The 17049-nt window shown below is 43.9% G+C and overlaps 1 protein-coding gene across 1 annotated transcript in view; it reads left to right on the top strand.

Annotated features, from left to right (window-relative positions):
- LOC311246825 (ATP-binding cassette sub-family C member 12-like) overlaps positions 1-13041 on the top strand; it is a gene marked incomplete at both ends in the record, with an annotated part of 128365 nt that extends 115324 nt beyond the window's left edge. Inside the window, 2 exons of the mRNA XM_084337071.1 lie at positions 6439-6603; positions 12949-13041. Coding sequence (XP_084193197.1) covers positions 6439-6603; positions 12949-13041 — 258 coding nt within the window. The remainder of the gene's footprint in view (positions 1-6438; positions 6604-12948) is intronic.
- Between the last annotated feature and the right edge of the window lie 4008 nt (positions 13042-17049).

Below are 17049 nucleotides of genomic sequence, written 5' to 3'. Positions count from 1 at the left end.
TGGATCTCATTCTTGAACAGACTTACGAGAAAGTTACCAACTAATTTCTTCGTAACGCGATTTACAAACTTTTTTGGCATTCTCGAACAGCTTCTTTTCGTAAATTTGCGCCCATGTTTTTAACAGCTTGATCAATCACAAATTGCTTTCGCGCTACCTGTTGAATATTTCCCCCATAAGGGTCAACACGAACCAGATGCAATGGATAGCCTCTCTTATTAAGGAGCTGGCGGCGTGTTTCTGTATGCAAATGAAGGTGTACGAGAACACGCTTCCAGTTTAATAATGAGTGACGTTCTTCATCCATGGGAACCCAGCTGCGATGATTTTGGCCACTTACGAATACCTTTCACACTTTCAGGAACCCGGAGGAGGATTTCCGTACATTTGCTACTATGAAATCTTTACGAAGATAGTTACGAAGATACATATGAACATGTTCAATAATGAGTCTCAGGTCCATTGTACTCACTAGAGCACCTGTTGAACTCTGCTGCTACATTATGACCTCCCTTCACAGCACTCCAATGTGCCACTGCTTTTGAGTTGTTAACTGGTCCTTCTCTGCTGTTGAGTTGTTAACTGGTCCTTCTCTGCTGTTGAGTCGATAACTGGTCCTTCTCTGTTGTTGAGTTGATAACTGGTCCTTCTCTGCTGTTAAGTTGATAACTGGTCCTTCTCTGCTGTTGAGTTGATAACTGGTCCTTCTCTGTTGTTGAGTTGATAACTGGTCCTTCTCTGCTGTTAAGTTGATAACTGGTCCTTCTCTGCTGTTGAGTTAACACTAGCACAGCTGACAAGGGGTCAAATGACCCCTAGGCATTATCAATAAATGTATCCTCGTCACTCGGTCGAGCTCCAGCTCTGTCACTCAATGACTTTTCCTAAAAGTACCCGTTTTATCTGGCACGGTTTCTGAAATTTCAAAATGACTTCAGGAAAATGTAATTAGAACGTTATTCCACATATGGGCCGTTGGAACAGACGAAAGTCACAGCACTTTGCGAGCGTCTAGCGCAGGGGTGGCCAACCCGTGGCTCGCGAGCCGCATGTGGCTCTTTGCCCGTCAATGTGTGGCTCTTCCATCCAAAAATAAATAAAAAAGTATTATAATATATATACATTTTTAATTTTTTTTTATGTCACTCAAACCTACATTTCATTGTGGTAAACCTCATATTTTTACATATAGTTTACATTGTTTATTTTTCTCATATTTCTCATATAAGCTGTCGGGTCATCTGACCCGTTCCTGGCGGAAATTAGTGGCATTTTCTCCATGGCTGTGCTAGTGTTAATAACGTTAGGTTATGACTATAACCAAGTTCTGTTAGTATAGCGACGCTCGGCGTCACTCTCTGCACTGTCCTCGCACACGTGCACGCGCACTGAATAAAGACCACAATGTACCTTTAATCCCAATATTTGTCTGACCACACCCCTATCAGCTTACCCATATAAGCAGGGGTGGGGCCACCCACTCGCCTCCTTCCCAAGCTTTCACCACAAGGCGAGATCAAGGGCTGCAGCGGCGTCGGACGCCGAGCGTCGCTATACTAACAGAACTTGGTTATAGTCATAACCTAACGTTCTGTATCGTATAGCTCTCGCTCAGCGTCACTCTCTGCACAAGGGAGGCCGAGCGAGAGCCATCGGCCGACAAATACACCCCGCTGAAAGCCCCCACAACCATCAGAACAGGGAGGGCCGAGCCCACGACTACACACACGCACAACCCGCATGCCACCCGGGAACGAACGGAGGAAACAACCTCGATACTGCCCCCAGAATCACGGGGTCAAGGGCAAACCCAACCCCGTGGCAAGGCCGTAGCAGCGGAGCGCGAAGGAAGACCCAGACCCACCAAAGGGACTGGACCCCCTGGAACGGGGGCCTGGAGAAGTCCATGATGCCAGCATCAAGACCCCACCAGGTGGGCACTTAGTGACCCCGCCCCCCACATCGCCAGCGTATTCGGACAAAGGCCCCTCAGCCGAGCGGTGGGTTTACCCCTGACCAACAGAAAAAAGGGGGAGGAAAGGTTACCAGTTCACCCCTTTACGACCCCACACCCATGATACGATGTAATGACAAAAAGAGAGTATGACACAGTCATAGTCAGCTCTATGAAGCGTCTGACAGCTTCACACAGCGCATGAGCTAACCTGCTATCTGATTTTTACTAAGGAAAAAACACAGAATAGAGAGGGCTCTCCAAGAGCCCCGGTACCAAACTTACACATGTGCTTCTGTGGCCAGTCCAACCCAGTTGTAGGTCACATGACACACACAACCCATCATCACCTACAAAAAATGGCAAAAACACTCTACAGAGGAATGCCGTTTTTCATAATGAGAGAATACATAATTCTCGATTAGTATCGGCCACAGGCCTTGCTAAGCACACACGAAAGCGACCAAACAATCTTTTCTTTTAGGAAAATAAAGTTTCTCCAGCAGTTTTAGCACAACCTCAGAAATCAAGCTAAGGGTTACATCGTATCCCACCCTACCACACAGTGACACAATGTAGGGGGGAACCGGGGGGAAACACAATCCTCCTACTTTACCCTTAATACGGCCAGTTAAAACAGGAAAACCTGTTAATATGTGAACACACTGTTCATTGTCATTACAGGCTGAGAAGAGAATCATTCTTTACTCATTTGTCACTAAGCATAGCTTTATAGGTTAGTTAACCCCCTTAGTTGTGAGTACACGGTACATATAAACACACATGATGTTTCTCAACACAACAAACCAGATCATTTTCACATCTGTAACAACAACCCGATTTGCATGGAGAAGCTAAATACCAGTGACAAGACAATTCACACATAACTCGCGTTGTATCCTAAATGTAGTGCAGCAACACTCGTTTTTGGAAAACATCGTTATTTACAAAACATTTAGAAGGGAAAGCCAGAAGGAGTGTACAAGGTCTGGCCAAACCTTGCCTACCCGGAGCGTAGATCAAGCGAAGTGCAGTCTCAAGGCACCGTAGTAAACACAGCAGTGGCGGCTCGCCACTAGGGGCGCAAGGGCGCCGACCCACCTGCTGGCCAGCTGCTGTTAAATCAGAGAAGAAGACAATAAAACTTTTTCGTTTTTGCGTTTTATAGCCCTATAAATAATATAAACATGTTTAAAATGAATAATATTTACTCATTTTAAGTATGTTTGTATTTCCAATGCACAATATAACGTTATTATCTAAATTAAAAAAACATCGTTTTCATGAGCAGGAAGTGACGTTTTATTTTATTTTTTCGTATTTCTCGCCCGGGCTAGAAGCGATAGCGCTCTGAGTGCGCGTCACAGTTTGATCGCTGTCTCCGTCACAGCCAATCAGTGCATACGGCGTTGTGCGTTGAAATATGACTATATGACTAATCCGAGCGCGATTTGAAGCGGTCTAGGCAGCAGCGTGAACTTCCGTGAAGAATTTCCATAGCCGCATTTCGCGGAGACGCTCTCTGATTGGCCGACGCCAGTATTTTTTTCCATGGCAGAATTTCACAGAGACGATCTCTGATTGGCCGAATCCAATTTCTAATGTTCCAATTCTAGCTTCTAGCTTGGTTCCTAGGTTGGTCTAGGTTGTTTGTCTTAGAGCGTGCCGTGAGTCCGTGACTGCAAGTTCTTTAGACTGTTAAGCTTAGGCACTCTTTCAAAGTTGGTTAAGGTTAGAGTTTGTCTTAGAGCATGGCGATAGAACGCCAGGTAGTTTGCAGTCTGTTCGAGCGGAAATGGACAAAGGAATGTACTTGTTGAGTGTTGTGCCAACGAGCTCAGCTAACACTTGGCTAACAAGCTATATGGCGGATTATACACGTTTATCAAGCTCTCCTGCCCTGGACGTTTCAACTAAACAGTGAGTCTCTCTCTCTCTCTCTCTCTCTCTCTCTCTCTCTCTCTCTCTCTCTCTCTCTCTCTCTCTCTCTGTGCTTAACGTTAACGTTTGTAAATAGTTTTTTTTAGGAGCAGTACTACTGCTGGCCATTCATGAAGCGAGACATTGCTGATTGTTTATTTATTTTATAACACAAGACTATGACTACCAACTGCCTAGCCAGCCGTGTATCAATCTTGGATGCAATAATAACGTTACTTACCACACTGACTATGTCGATGGCTCATTGATTTAACTACTGCAGCTCTCTCGGATTGAAAATACGTGAATTATGGCTTGTTCAATATCGTCTATGTTTGAATGAATGAATGAATGAGAACTTTATTAACAGATTGCAGAATGGGTACAATACAGTACGGCTCAATACACACAATTGTTAAGGGGATGCAGACCAGAGAAAGACGTTTGTCTTGTTTACATCAGGGTCCCAGATTTTCGATTCATATCGATAGTTTAATAGCTAGCCTTGGCTCGTTTAACAATATGCAAAATATGTGTACAGCCCTGTACTCATACTGAAGTTATTCTTGGTATATAATAGGTCTGATTGTGTAACGAATCGAATCCACGTCGCGCTGTGTGTGAGAGAGAGAAGGAGAGAGGGAGAGATCTGCCTGTGTTTGGAGACGGGCGAGTTTTGTTTCTAACTTTTCTATTTATATTGTGTTTCAAGTTGTGAATTAGAGTCTAGACTATACTTTATTTGACTGGTTGTGTGTTGTTGTAGTAACAGCTGAGCGACTCGTTCATAAGAGCCGATTCATTGCCGTGAGCGTGAGTCGAATCGCTCACGTCTTGCCATGAGTCTTGCGTGGTACAGTACTGTACTGTACATGTTTGCAAAATATTTGGTATAGCGCCCCTAGTGGCGAAGTACCCACCGGCCGCCACTGAAACACAGCCGTCCTGTGTTGTCGATCTGGGCAGCGTCGCCGCTCCCTCCCGTCGCTACGGTCCCTCTTGTTGACGCAGTCCTTGCCGTCCTGGCCCAGGGCAGGTTTGACGAACATCCTCTGTCAAAGATGATGTCGTAGTCAAGAGTGTTTAAAACATGTTATAATCAAAGCACGTTCAACAGAGTAGCATTAAGCTAACGGCCGCTCCAACCGTCGGTCGCTACCGCCCCTGCCCGCGAGACGGCGAGCGAACGGCGCACGCGACCAGAGGGGAGCTTCGAATCCCCCCCCGCCTCTCCCCGTGAGGGAGAGGGGAGTTGGGAACCGCGGCGGCGCGCGAGGGGCCGGAGCTACCCCGCGCTGGGCCTCGGCCGATAGCAGCAAGCTAACGTTTCCTAGCCTAGCCAGGTAGGCCACCTAGTGATCACAGCAGGATAGCGCCGCAGCTAACAGCTGACTGGCTAACAGTAGGCCACCACTAGCACGTAAGCTAAGCAGCGACAGCAGCAAGCTAACGTTTCCTAGCCTAGCCAGGTAGGCCACCTAGTGATCACAGCAGGCCAGCGCCGCAGCTAACAGCTGACTGGCTAACAGTAGGCCACCACTAGCACGTAAGCTAAGCAGCTATCACCTGAACTTGTACACAATGATATAACACTCACCCAGACAGGCCGCCGTTCTGAAACCCTCCTCACTTTAGAAAAGAGAAACAAGATGTCAACACAGTTTTACAACGGTGATTATACCAACACCCGACGGAGCCAGCACAATACCCAACTGGCCTGTGTAGCTGACTTTGAACACAGATCTTCCGCTAATGAACATCTATGCCCATATCTCCTCGTGAGGGAATACTCTCATTTGGATATGAAAGATGGGGCCTAACACGGTGACAGAGAGACATCCACTCGTCCAGAAAACACAGGGATCACCAGTGTTAATGGTCGTGGCCCACTAGTTAAACTATAATGGGCTTCAGACCAAGGTCTTCTGTCGCCTAGGAGGCTGAACAAAGGACCCTAGTCTGGGGCCGGTTTTCATAAACATTGTCAACTAGCCCCCATAGCACTAACAGACAAGTGGAGCTTGCCAGCAAACATAACTCACCAAACCTGGAACCCACCGCTCCTCACAACAGCGGCGCGTCCTACAGCCCAGCTGTGTCTTTACCGCAACCAGCACACAGCAAGGACTGCAGTTGGAAAAGCATGTAGCGGCGCGAACTCCCAATACGAAAACCGGTGGAGGATTTTTAGAATGATCATCATCTTCCAGACACTCCAGTACGAAGACAATATCGCCGTATTTTCTCGAAAAAAATAGTGAGAGAGAAAATAAAGATATGATGTCAACGTATCCTTGTTTTCCAACTCTTCTCCTACCATCACATCACTTCAAGTGGGGATCTACCGAGGCACTTCCTTGTGGTGAAAGCGAGAAGGAGGCGAGTGGGTGGCCCCACCCCTGCTTATATGGGTAAGCTGATAGGGGTGTGGTCAGACAAATATTGGGATTAAAGGTACATTGTGGTCTTTATTCAGTGCGCGTGCACGTGTGCGAGGACAGTGCAGAGAGTGACGCCGAGCGAGAGCTATACGATACAGAACTACCTCTCTGCTTCCCTATCAGATCATCTTGTTAGATGAGGCCACGGCGTCCATAGACTCAGAGACGGACGCTCTAATCCAACACACCATCAGAGAGGCCTTCCAGGACTGCACCATGCTCACCATCGCCCACCGTATCAACACCGTGCTGGAGTCAGACCGCATCCTGGTCATGGACCAGGGCAAGGTATGATCCACACTGCTCTGACACTATTATAATGAGAATAATAATCATAATAGACCAGTTTGTCAATGGGCATTAACCCCTTAACACATTCCCTGCCACTGGTTCTATCCATCAATATAGCCAGTCTGCCACCACTCTAAGCCTATGGAGATGTTCACCTTCTTTGCAGGGCTATAACTTTTTAAATTGTATTGCTATATTGACATTACTATGGCCCATTCAACATCGATTGTCTATCGTTCAGGATGTAGGAACGTTATACTTTTTCATTCATAGATTGATACAAAAATACCTTCTAGAATATAAGTATTTTTTTATCGTTTTCTGCAGTAATTCCTAGAACGTGAGATATAGGCCTAAACGCATATATAGATTATCGATTGCCGTCTATTCCCTAGACACGCTATATTAAAAAATGCTACTGTACATGATCGTATACGTTATGCCTCATCATGCGCGGATGAAAGGTGGGGGGGGTCGTTTATAATTCCGTGATCGTCGGTAAATGCTTTATGTAGTATGGGTGATATATTGATCAGATCGGTTTCTAGTGAAATGAATAAACAAATGGGCTGAAAATAGTGTCAGCGTCCTCTTACCGTGCGTCAATGAGACTGGCGGTGAAAGATCCCAGGTATAGGACATCGATCGCCTAGGTCCATTTTCGGTTTGTATGTTGCAATAAATGCAGAAATCATATCGATTATTACGTTTATAAAGCGATCCATTATGTACATAGTGTCTGTCGCGAGTCCTGCAACAATGTCTGACGGCCGGATGAATTTAATCGACGCACAGCAGCCATATCCTGTTTACCAGTGTAACTCGCCCGACCATCCATCAGGCGGCGGTATTGAGCCGTCGTTTTATTGAGCCGTAGGCTCCAGCTGCAGCGCCGGAGGTGTATACCGTAATTCCTCTAATAGTGACCGGTATTCAATTACAAACCGGGTCTCTATTAATGGCCGGGTGCGCTCTTGAGCTAAGCAATTATAAGCCAACCTCCTAATACAAGCCGGGTTACTAATATACTGAGCTGCATACTGAGCTGCTAAGGTAAAGTTACTTGATTTCACTTTGAAAACGTTGAAATGACCAGTGACCACCTGTAATTGCACTGTTTACTATTTCATACAGTACTTGGTTTCAATAAATGAACCCAGTACATTTTACTGGGTTCAAACTGACACAAAATGTTGATTTATTCATTATGATCTGTTTGAAAATTAGAAATATAGGCCTCTCTCTTATACATGCCTCCTCCTAATAAAAGCCTGGTACCCGCTACAGTTTAAGCAAATACAAGCCCGGGTCACTATTAGAGGAATTACGGTATATGAATTATGAATGCCATGGCGAAAAAATTAAATATTGATATTAATAACGCTGTACAGCGTGGTCTGGCAGGCAACGCATGGCCGGCAATAACGCTGTACAACGGGATTGGCAGGGAATGTGTTAAGCTCGATCGGCCCTGTACCAGGTTAAGATTTATTTCACATCATAAATAGATCAATACAGTCCGTATTAATTAATGTTGCGTTTCTTTTTCAAATGTAGCCAAGAGTAAAGACCCTAACCCTATCAAAACAGCAGTCAAAGTGTATATTTTCAGCACTACGTTTGTTTACCAACGATTTTAATTGTTATTAGTGAAATATGATTTTATAGAAATCTCAGTGCATTGCATTGGAAACCGGATGATTTAGACATGAGGAAATAATAATAATAATACACTTTATTTGTATAGCACCTTTCATACAAAAATGCAGCTCAAAGTGCTTCACAACAGAAAAAAGACAGGCATAAAATGAGCACATAAAGTGCAGACATAATCAAATACGTTTTTCACATTAGGATCTAACATCCCAATAAGCCACCTTGTTTATTGTTTGATTCACATAAAGTGCAGACATATAAAATCAGTTTTTACAGTGCACTAAAATAGTTCTGGATTACTGTTTAACAGTTTAAAGTCATCTTTACCTTCTCTGTTTGTTATCCACAGTTTAAAACCTGACAGTCTTCTCTCCTGTTTGATACCCACTTTGACCCTTCAAACCTATGAAGAGGAAATGACACAGTCATGAAATTGTTGTAGTCCTAAGAAAGAGGAGACCCAGGGCTTTCGATGGACATTGACATTTCTTAAAACTACACTACCCAGCTCACATCAGCCACTGTCAAAGCTGCAGCCGGCTGACATGAATACAAAATATTGACGTTATTTTCGTGATTATATCTCACGGGTCAAACAAACCTGAACGTTATTGCCATAAAATACAACGTATATTGTTTCTTTACCTTTCTGTGAATGTCTACAAAAAAACCATGTCACAATCTGGTGAAAATGGTGGAGCTATGGACATTATACAAAAGTAACTACAGTAGATTTCATTCACAGTCGTTGCTGCCCTCTAACGGGGGCCTGGTGGGACTAAATCCAGATTTAACTCTGCCATTGGAAAGAGATTTTGCCCGATCCATAGATGATATCCTATATTCATATTTCAAATTGCATATGTCCGAATGGCCAAATTAATTACTGTATCTACAAAACCCGCTGTAAATCATCTACCCTTTAGTCATTTGCTTAGATGTTTAGTACACTTGATCTCAAGAAGGTGCTGAATGATTTGAATGACATTTTCACGTCTGGTCAATGTTAGCATGGTGTTATTCACCGTCAAAGATGGGGGGAAATATAATAATAATAATCATTTATATTGTCCTTTGGTTCATTACAATTTACTCAAGCATAGTAACAGACACAATATTTCTGAGATTTGGAATACATTCCCTGTGTCACGGTGTGGCGGTGGTGATAGGACCCAGGAGCAGACAAGACCAGGCGTGTAGCGAGTCGATGGAGCTTTAATTGAATACTCTTAACTCATTCACGGCCAGCAGCTTTCACCATCTGCACTGTTTGGCGCCAGCGTTAATGACCATTTTAGCTATGTTTGCAGGCCCATTGTGTGTTCTGTATTATAGCTATGGAGACAATAGTATGGCTCATTTTACAGGGATTGTTCATAGTCCATTACTGACTAATCAGCTCATTTCTACACACTGTAGTTTGATATACGCTACACGCTAAACAGCACCCCATTTCCCGAATAATCCAGTATTTTTCCATAGATCGCGAGATGGACGCATTATGCAATAAGCCCGAATCGTTCTGGTTGATTCCTTGAAACCCCAAATACTCCCAAATCAAAGGTATATAACATGTACATATGTACCTTCACAAAATCATCAAGGGGGGGGGGTAGTCTTACCCCGAAAATCCGATCGTTAGAAAACGCTTGGTTTATGTCCGGTAAAAGTAAGCCACTGTGATCGTTACAGGAACATGTTTCACGTTCGGTAAAATAGACATAGGGGGTCCTTACCTTAGCCAGAGGTTAATCCAAAAAGAATAATTCCAATGATCCCATCGGCGATCGCGATTACTCGTTTATATGTAATTACATGTGTTTACGGGACACTATAGGTTTTGAGGCGAGCAGATCTGCTAGCGATTGCTTTGCAGGAGCTCCTCCCCCACAGAGCGAGTCTCGATAGTCCATTTCATTCATCCTTTCTATCAGAGTTCAAAAGGTAGGCGATACTGCCACCGGGTGATATTCGATCGTCATTGCAATTCTAGATGGCTCCGGCTGGCCTTATAGAACGGGATCAAAGGAAAATATCAAAGGATCAAAACCCGAGTATACTCGGGTTTCTGGTGCTCAACCGTTGGAGAGATAACCCGACTATACTCTGGTATGGCCGTGAAAGAGTTAAACGTAAAAACAAGAGTATAGCAAAACACAAAATCAAAACTTCTCAGCCAACGCTGCAAGAGGGAGGAAAAATAACACTAAGGTTAAACGGGAAAAACACAAAAACAACACCTCTCAGCAACCGCTGTAAGAGGGGGAAACATACACGAGAATCAACAAGGAATACTAACAAGGAAAGACTTACTTACTCTAACAAGAAAACAGACAGGGTAACAAATGCAGTGGAACCAACATGAAATGATACGACACGATATCCAGGAAACGAGCGCAAACGACAATGAACCCACACAGAGACCAGGAAACAAGGAACTTAAATACACAATGGACAATTGAAAAACAAGACACACTTGGGCTGATTAGATAACTGGAGACACCTGGGAGGGGAACATACTGACAAATAACTACCCGGAACTACAACTATGGAAGACAAGACAAACACTGGGACTAGACAGATACATAATACAAGACCAGAAGATAAACACTATAGAGTACACTAGACTAAACAGGGGAACATGAAGGTCAAGAGAGAGACAGAGAGAGAAAGCATGAGAGGGAGAACACAAAGGAACAGAGATATAAGGAAAAAATATACAGGAACGGAGAGAGACAGAGCAGGGGAGAATAGTCCATAAACAGGTGGGGGGAATAGACCATGAACATGTGGGGGGAATAGTCCATGAACAGGTGGGGAGAATAGTCCATGAAAATGTGGGGAGAATAGTGCATGACCAGGTGGGGAGAATAGTGCATGACCAGGTGGGGGGAATAATCCATGAACAGGTGGGGAGAATAGTCCATGAAAAGGTGGGGAGAATAGTGCATGACCAGGTGGGGAGAATAGTGCATGACCAGGTGGGGGGAATAGTCCATGAACAGGTGGGGAGAATAGTGCATGACCAGGTGGGGGGAATAATCCATGACCAGGTGGGGAGAATAGTCCATGAACAGGTGGGGAGAATAGTGCATGACCAGGTGGGGGGAATAGTGCATGAAACAAAGCGGGGCTCGCAACTCACTTGATGCTCCAAGGTGTTTTAATTGACAAAATAATAGCAGTAGATACAAATGCACTGTTTTCTATCACCCATCAACTGGGAAAGAGATAAAAATAAGAGGCAAAATAACATGTAAAACTACCAATGTAATCTATATGCTTAAGTGCCCATGCGTTAAGGCATACGTCGGCAAGACAACACGTGCTTTAAAAACACGTATTGCTGAACACAGGAGTACGATACGGAATGGGGATGAAAAAAGCCCAGTAGCTTTACATTTTAAAAAGGCACACCACAATGTCTCATCATTAAGATACCTTGGAATAGAGAGAGTGCATCTTCCAAGACGAGGGGGAGATATAGATAATCTCCTACTGAGGAGAGAAGTATGGTGGATCCATTATCTTAAAACTATGGCACCAACGGGACTTTGACATTAGACCTTATTTGTCAATTTAACTTATAGAGTTTTTGTTTTTGTTTTCATTGGCTAGGACCTGGACCGGGTCCAAAGAAAGTACCTTACACACTGCTGCGTATCTTTAAATTATGTCTAATACTGTGTTTAATATATGTAATATATATATATATTTCTCAAAAATATTCTCCTTCTAAAAAATTTCAAATGGAAAAGATAAATTGTTACTTAATCATGTATAAAATGTATAAATCAGGGGACCCCTGATCACCAGGTGGGGCTGATATGTAATCTATTTAATTTCCTGTATAAAAATATGTCATTTTCTGTGTTGTATATATACTTGAAAAAGACCGGAAGGATCGGTCGAAACGTTGTATCTACTGCTATTATTTTGTCAATTAAAACACCTTGGAGCATCAAGCGAGTCCCGCTTTGTTTTATGTATGACTGTTTTTACAGTTTGGCTCAGCACCAAGAAACGGAGGATGTGCGTTATATTTTTTTTTATAGTGCATTCACAGGTGGGGGGAATAGTGCATGCCCAGGTGGGGGGAATAGTGCATTCACAGGTGGGGGGAATAGTGCATTCACAGGTGGGGGGAATAGTGCATTCACAGGTGGGGGGAATACACCAGGCGGAACGTTACATCCTGAGGTCCATAGATTTCCCTAGAACATGCAAATGAAACTTGTAGAAGTGGAGCAATCTTCCATTTACTTGGGTATGTACCTTGGGTAGGCACATTTTCTGATAATATGGCTAGGGCTTAAGAAGTTAAGATTATTGTACATTAATAAATTACCTAAAAGATGTATGCCACATACAGGCACTTACACATACAGATAGCCATGCAATCTTTTAATATTGCTGAAACTGTACCCATAAATTGCCTACTCAACCATCAAAAAGTTAAGAATACTGAACCTCCACACTGAAAAGGATGTACTTCAGGGGGTGTCGGACATGGCGAGTGAGTGAGTGAGTGAGTGATGGTACCAGTCTAGGTGCTTGAAATCTAAAAACAGACATGCAAATACTTACACACATTCTAAATATTTTATTTATTTGAATCCACAGATCCTACAGAGTCTTCCTTGTTTTATCCTTTTAATTTTTTTCAAAATGTGTTTGTCTCCCCAGGTGGTGGAGTTTGACTGTCCAGAGGTGCTGAAGCAGAGACCAGACTCATTGTTTGCGTCCCTCCTGGCTGCAGCCAACACAGTGAACACCTGAGAGGAGGGACACCAGCGCACGGAGAGACTGAGAGGAGCGTTGCTTTCTAACACTTCTACTTCTAGACAGACTCAAATATTCTGTTTCACACGTACAAACAGATACATACATTATGAATACTTTATTTGGTTCCACAAATTATAAACAGGGAATCAAATCTATCGGGGCCAAGCAGCACTGAACACTTAAGGGGTACACATAGCACCTCCTTCTCCACACGGCTAAGCTGCCAATAGCTGAGACAGAGCAATATTTGGCCATTTGTTTGGCTTTTCTCTTTGACATTGCACCAATTCTCAGACCACTCATGGTGCATTTATATACTACATGGCCAAGACTTCCGAATATGAGTATACTATATCTACCCAACGCTGGTTATCGCATCGAGCAATGGTTGGTATTTTATATACTTGTCCTGGAAAGCCTGGTCCATGTACAGGTCAAAGGCACAGCTTACTTCTAAAAAAGTAATAGATCACTGCACTTCCGCGTTACATTGAGCTCATGGAGCGGGGGGAGAAAATGAATGAATGTGGATGAGAGCCTTGACATTAAGTGGTTGCAGATATGGCTGTGGGGATGCTAAAGACATGATCCAATATACTTTTATACGCATGAGTCTCCTGAACACGGAGAGACCAATCCCAAGTCGATCGGCACTTCCTCTGCCAAGCTATAGTCGTTTTCCCTCACCTACTCCCGAACTATGCATGCGCAGATTGATGAACCTAGACTCTGTGGGCAACCTGCGCATGCACCCCCACAGCCGTAGCTACAACCACTTAATGTCATGGCTCTCATCCACATTCAATCATTCTCTCCCCCCCACTCTCTCTGCCATGATTTCAGAATACCGGAAGTGTTGCAGTGTTCTATACCTGCACAAATAGATTCATACCACTGACTGAAGAGCCATTATTATTGAATGCAAAGCTCCTTATAGACTCAATCACTCATTAATTCCTGCAGTAATGCATTCACCCACCACTCACTCATGGTTAGCCTGGAATGCGGATGATGAATGCTTTGCATCTATGATGCACTCTGTGTCCTTGTTATTTATAGGAGATGTTTTTACAGAATATGAACTCTTGGTGTGCTGCTGTCACTACACCTGGCTGATAGGATGCAAGCCCTGCCAACACAGTAGCTGTTGGTTTCATTGTATGACATGAACAATCAGCATGAGTGGACCTGCCGAAGCTACAGAATATATATTTTTTCAGTATTCCAATAATTTATTACTTCCTCACACATTGATTATATATGGTTGATTATTTATTTTTCTTGGACTTGGTAAACGGTATGGTAAAAAGGTAAAAAGGTGACATGATCAATTTGTAAAGGTGATATTGTGGGACATACTGGGCTTCAAGGAACAAAGACATCAATAACAAATACTCATGGTTGTAAGTGTTGGCAAAGCTACCTGTCACTGCCTAAATATTCATAATATTCTAGGTATCCAGCAGAATTCTTCTTATATATAAAGGCCTTAAAGGTATCCAACAGAAGTCTTCTTATATATAAAGGCCATAAAGGTATCCAACAGAAGTCTTCTTATAAACAAGTTGCTTTTGTTTATATTCACATCTCCACCCAAATAGAGCCAAGTCTGTATCGGTTTGGTGAAGTTGTAACGAGTCCGCCCTCCTTTGATTGACAAGGGAGATGTGGACCAATCAACTTGAAGCACAGGGGCCTCCAGTGTGCTCTCTGTGTTGTATGTCACCCCCATGCTTGTGGCTGCTTGTCGTCCTCTAGTGAGTGTCGGATGAACATGTGATACCAAATACTCCATTGGATACTTTTAAGTTGTATATTTAAAGCATATTTATTGATTTTTTACGTCTTTGTCTGCACCTTTTGTTTTCTTTTTGCAAAGTGCCAAATATTTGTTCAGAGTTGCATGCATTGTTCTGAATAGCACAGTGGCTCAGGAGGTAGAGCAGTCGTCTGGTAATCCGGAGGTTCCAGGTTTGATTCCCGCTCCAACCTGGCAGCGTGTCGAAGTGTCCTTGAGCAAGACACTTCACCCCTAATTGCTCCCGATGTGCAGGTTGACACCTTGCATGGTTGCCTCTGCCATCGGTGTGTGAATGTGTGAGTGAATGGGTCAAATGTGAGGAACAAATTGTAAAGCACTTTGGATAAAAGCGCTATATAAATGCAACCATTTACCATTTATGAATATATTTCTGGTCATTGTAAACGTCCTATTGGTCCCTTGGGGCGCCTGTTCAGCAGGGAGGGGATCAGGGGCAAATAGCATGAACCTCCGCACGCGTTACATTCCCCCAGTGAGACTCCTCGCTATCGGGTGAAAAGAAGTGGCTGGCGACTCCACATGTATCGGAGGAGGCGTGTGGTAGTCTCTCCCTCCCTAGGCCGACTGTAACTGAGGGGTACAATTCCCTGACTGTATTACTAGATATGATACTTACTACCACTACCTTTGTACTTAATATTCGGCCACCCAGTACACGGCATAAATATATTATCATGAACACTCTCACGTAGATGAAACGGATCCAACACAAATGTACGAATTAGAAACAAGTCTTTATTGCCTACACAGCGATGGTGTGTAGACTAAACACTTAATCACTTAATTACATTTATGAATTGAAATAGTATGCTCTTTTATGGCAAGGAGTATTCGTCGGTATATCAATAGATAATGTCCAATCTCTGAAGGCGCAGGTGGTAAATATACGACCTGGAATAGTTAAGGAATAACAGCAATGATACTTTAATGATTATAGGCTGGATACACTAGAGGGGGTTAATCCGGTCGCTTGTAAGCCGACAGGAGTAGGAGGGGGGGGGGGGGGTAGAATCCAGCTGCCTCGTCCGGCCAAGGGTATCCCAGGAGAACACACTGTAGTGCCGTTCAATGCGCCGGCGATCCTTGGACCACAGATGAAAGCAGGTGGACTCTTTGTGGGCCGGCTCTCTCCGGTCCACGGGGGAGAGATGTGGAGAGACCTCGTCTTGCAGAGCGTCTCCTCACCTTGCGACCTCTCCAGGGGGGGGGGGGGTTCCAACACACGGTAGTGTCGGGGGTCTTTATCCATAGAATAATCAAAGTATCCAAAGCATAATCCGTGCCTGGGAAGGCGGGCTGTCGTCGGTAGAATAATCCGGTATACAGGTCCACTCGCTCGTCGGCTCTGGGGCTCCTCGGGTGCAGCTTCACATAGGGTCAACCACCCTGGGTAAGCAGCCAGTTCTCTGCCCGAAACGATGGGGTACTGACTACGGTAGTATTCTCACCGCACGAAGCACTATATATTAACAGACTATTATTAGCTTAATAGACTACGTCCAACTCGACGATATAGTGCCAAATATGACTATTCAAATATTAATATACACGATGTCTCAATACCGATGGTAGGCGAACTTGGCCTTACTCCCACACGTGGCATCGCGGGGAGGCTTTACGTCTGTGACTCTATTGGAGGGTAAGAAACTGGACTGAAAAGAAAGTCCTACTTTAGTAGCGCAGTATATATACGCACTATGAACAAATAGTCCCATTAGTGGTGCGGTAGCCAAATTCCTACGCGGAACTAGGACTTGTTCGTACATGTCGAGCGGTACGTTTGAACTGGGTCTGAGGGGTATGGCAGCCTGGCACCAAGGTCTCGACCAATAGTAGAATGGAGACTATTATGGGATGTTCAGTAGGCTAGAATGGATATTCAATGCATATTGTACAAGGAATATACAAGGGATATCAGGGAATATTAGAGAATATACAAATACAATTAAATATATATATATAAATAAATATATATATTCGGTTTAATCTGGCCCTTCACAACAGCCACCCCCTGAATAGGTCCCAGACCTAATCAGTTAAACGGAGACAGATTAATCGCGTTGTCTATTTACACATAAGGGTTTGCTGTAGTGGTCAGTCAACTTCACAAAGTCATAGGGTTGTAGGGTCATGGTCATCATCGATTGTGTCTGGGAGTCGAGGCAGTTCTATGAGCCTTG

This window comes from Notolepis coatsorum, assembly GCF_963971535.1.
Source record: "Notolepis coatsorum genome assembly, chromosome: 20".
In the NCBI taxonomy this organism is placed as follows: domain Eukaryota; kingdom Metazoa; phylum Chordata; class Actinopteri; order Aulopiformes; family Paralepididae; genus Notolepis; species Notolepis coatsorum.
The sequence above is the reverse complement of the archived record's forward strand: the minus strand, read 5'-3'. Positions and strand labels throughout refer to the sequence as shown.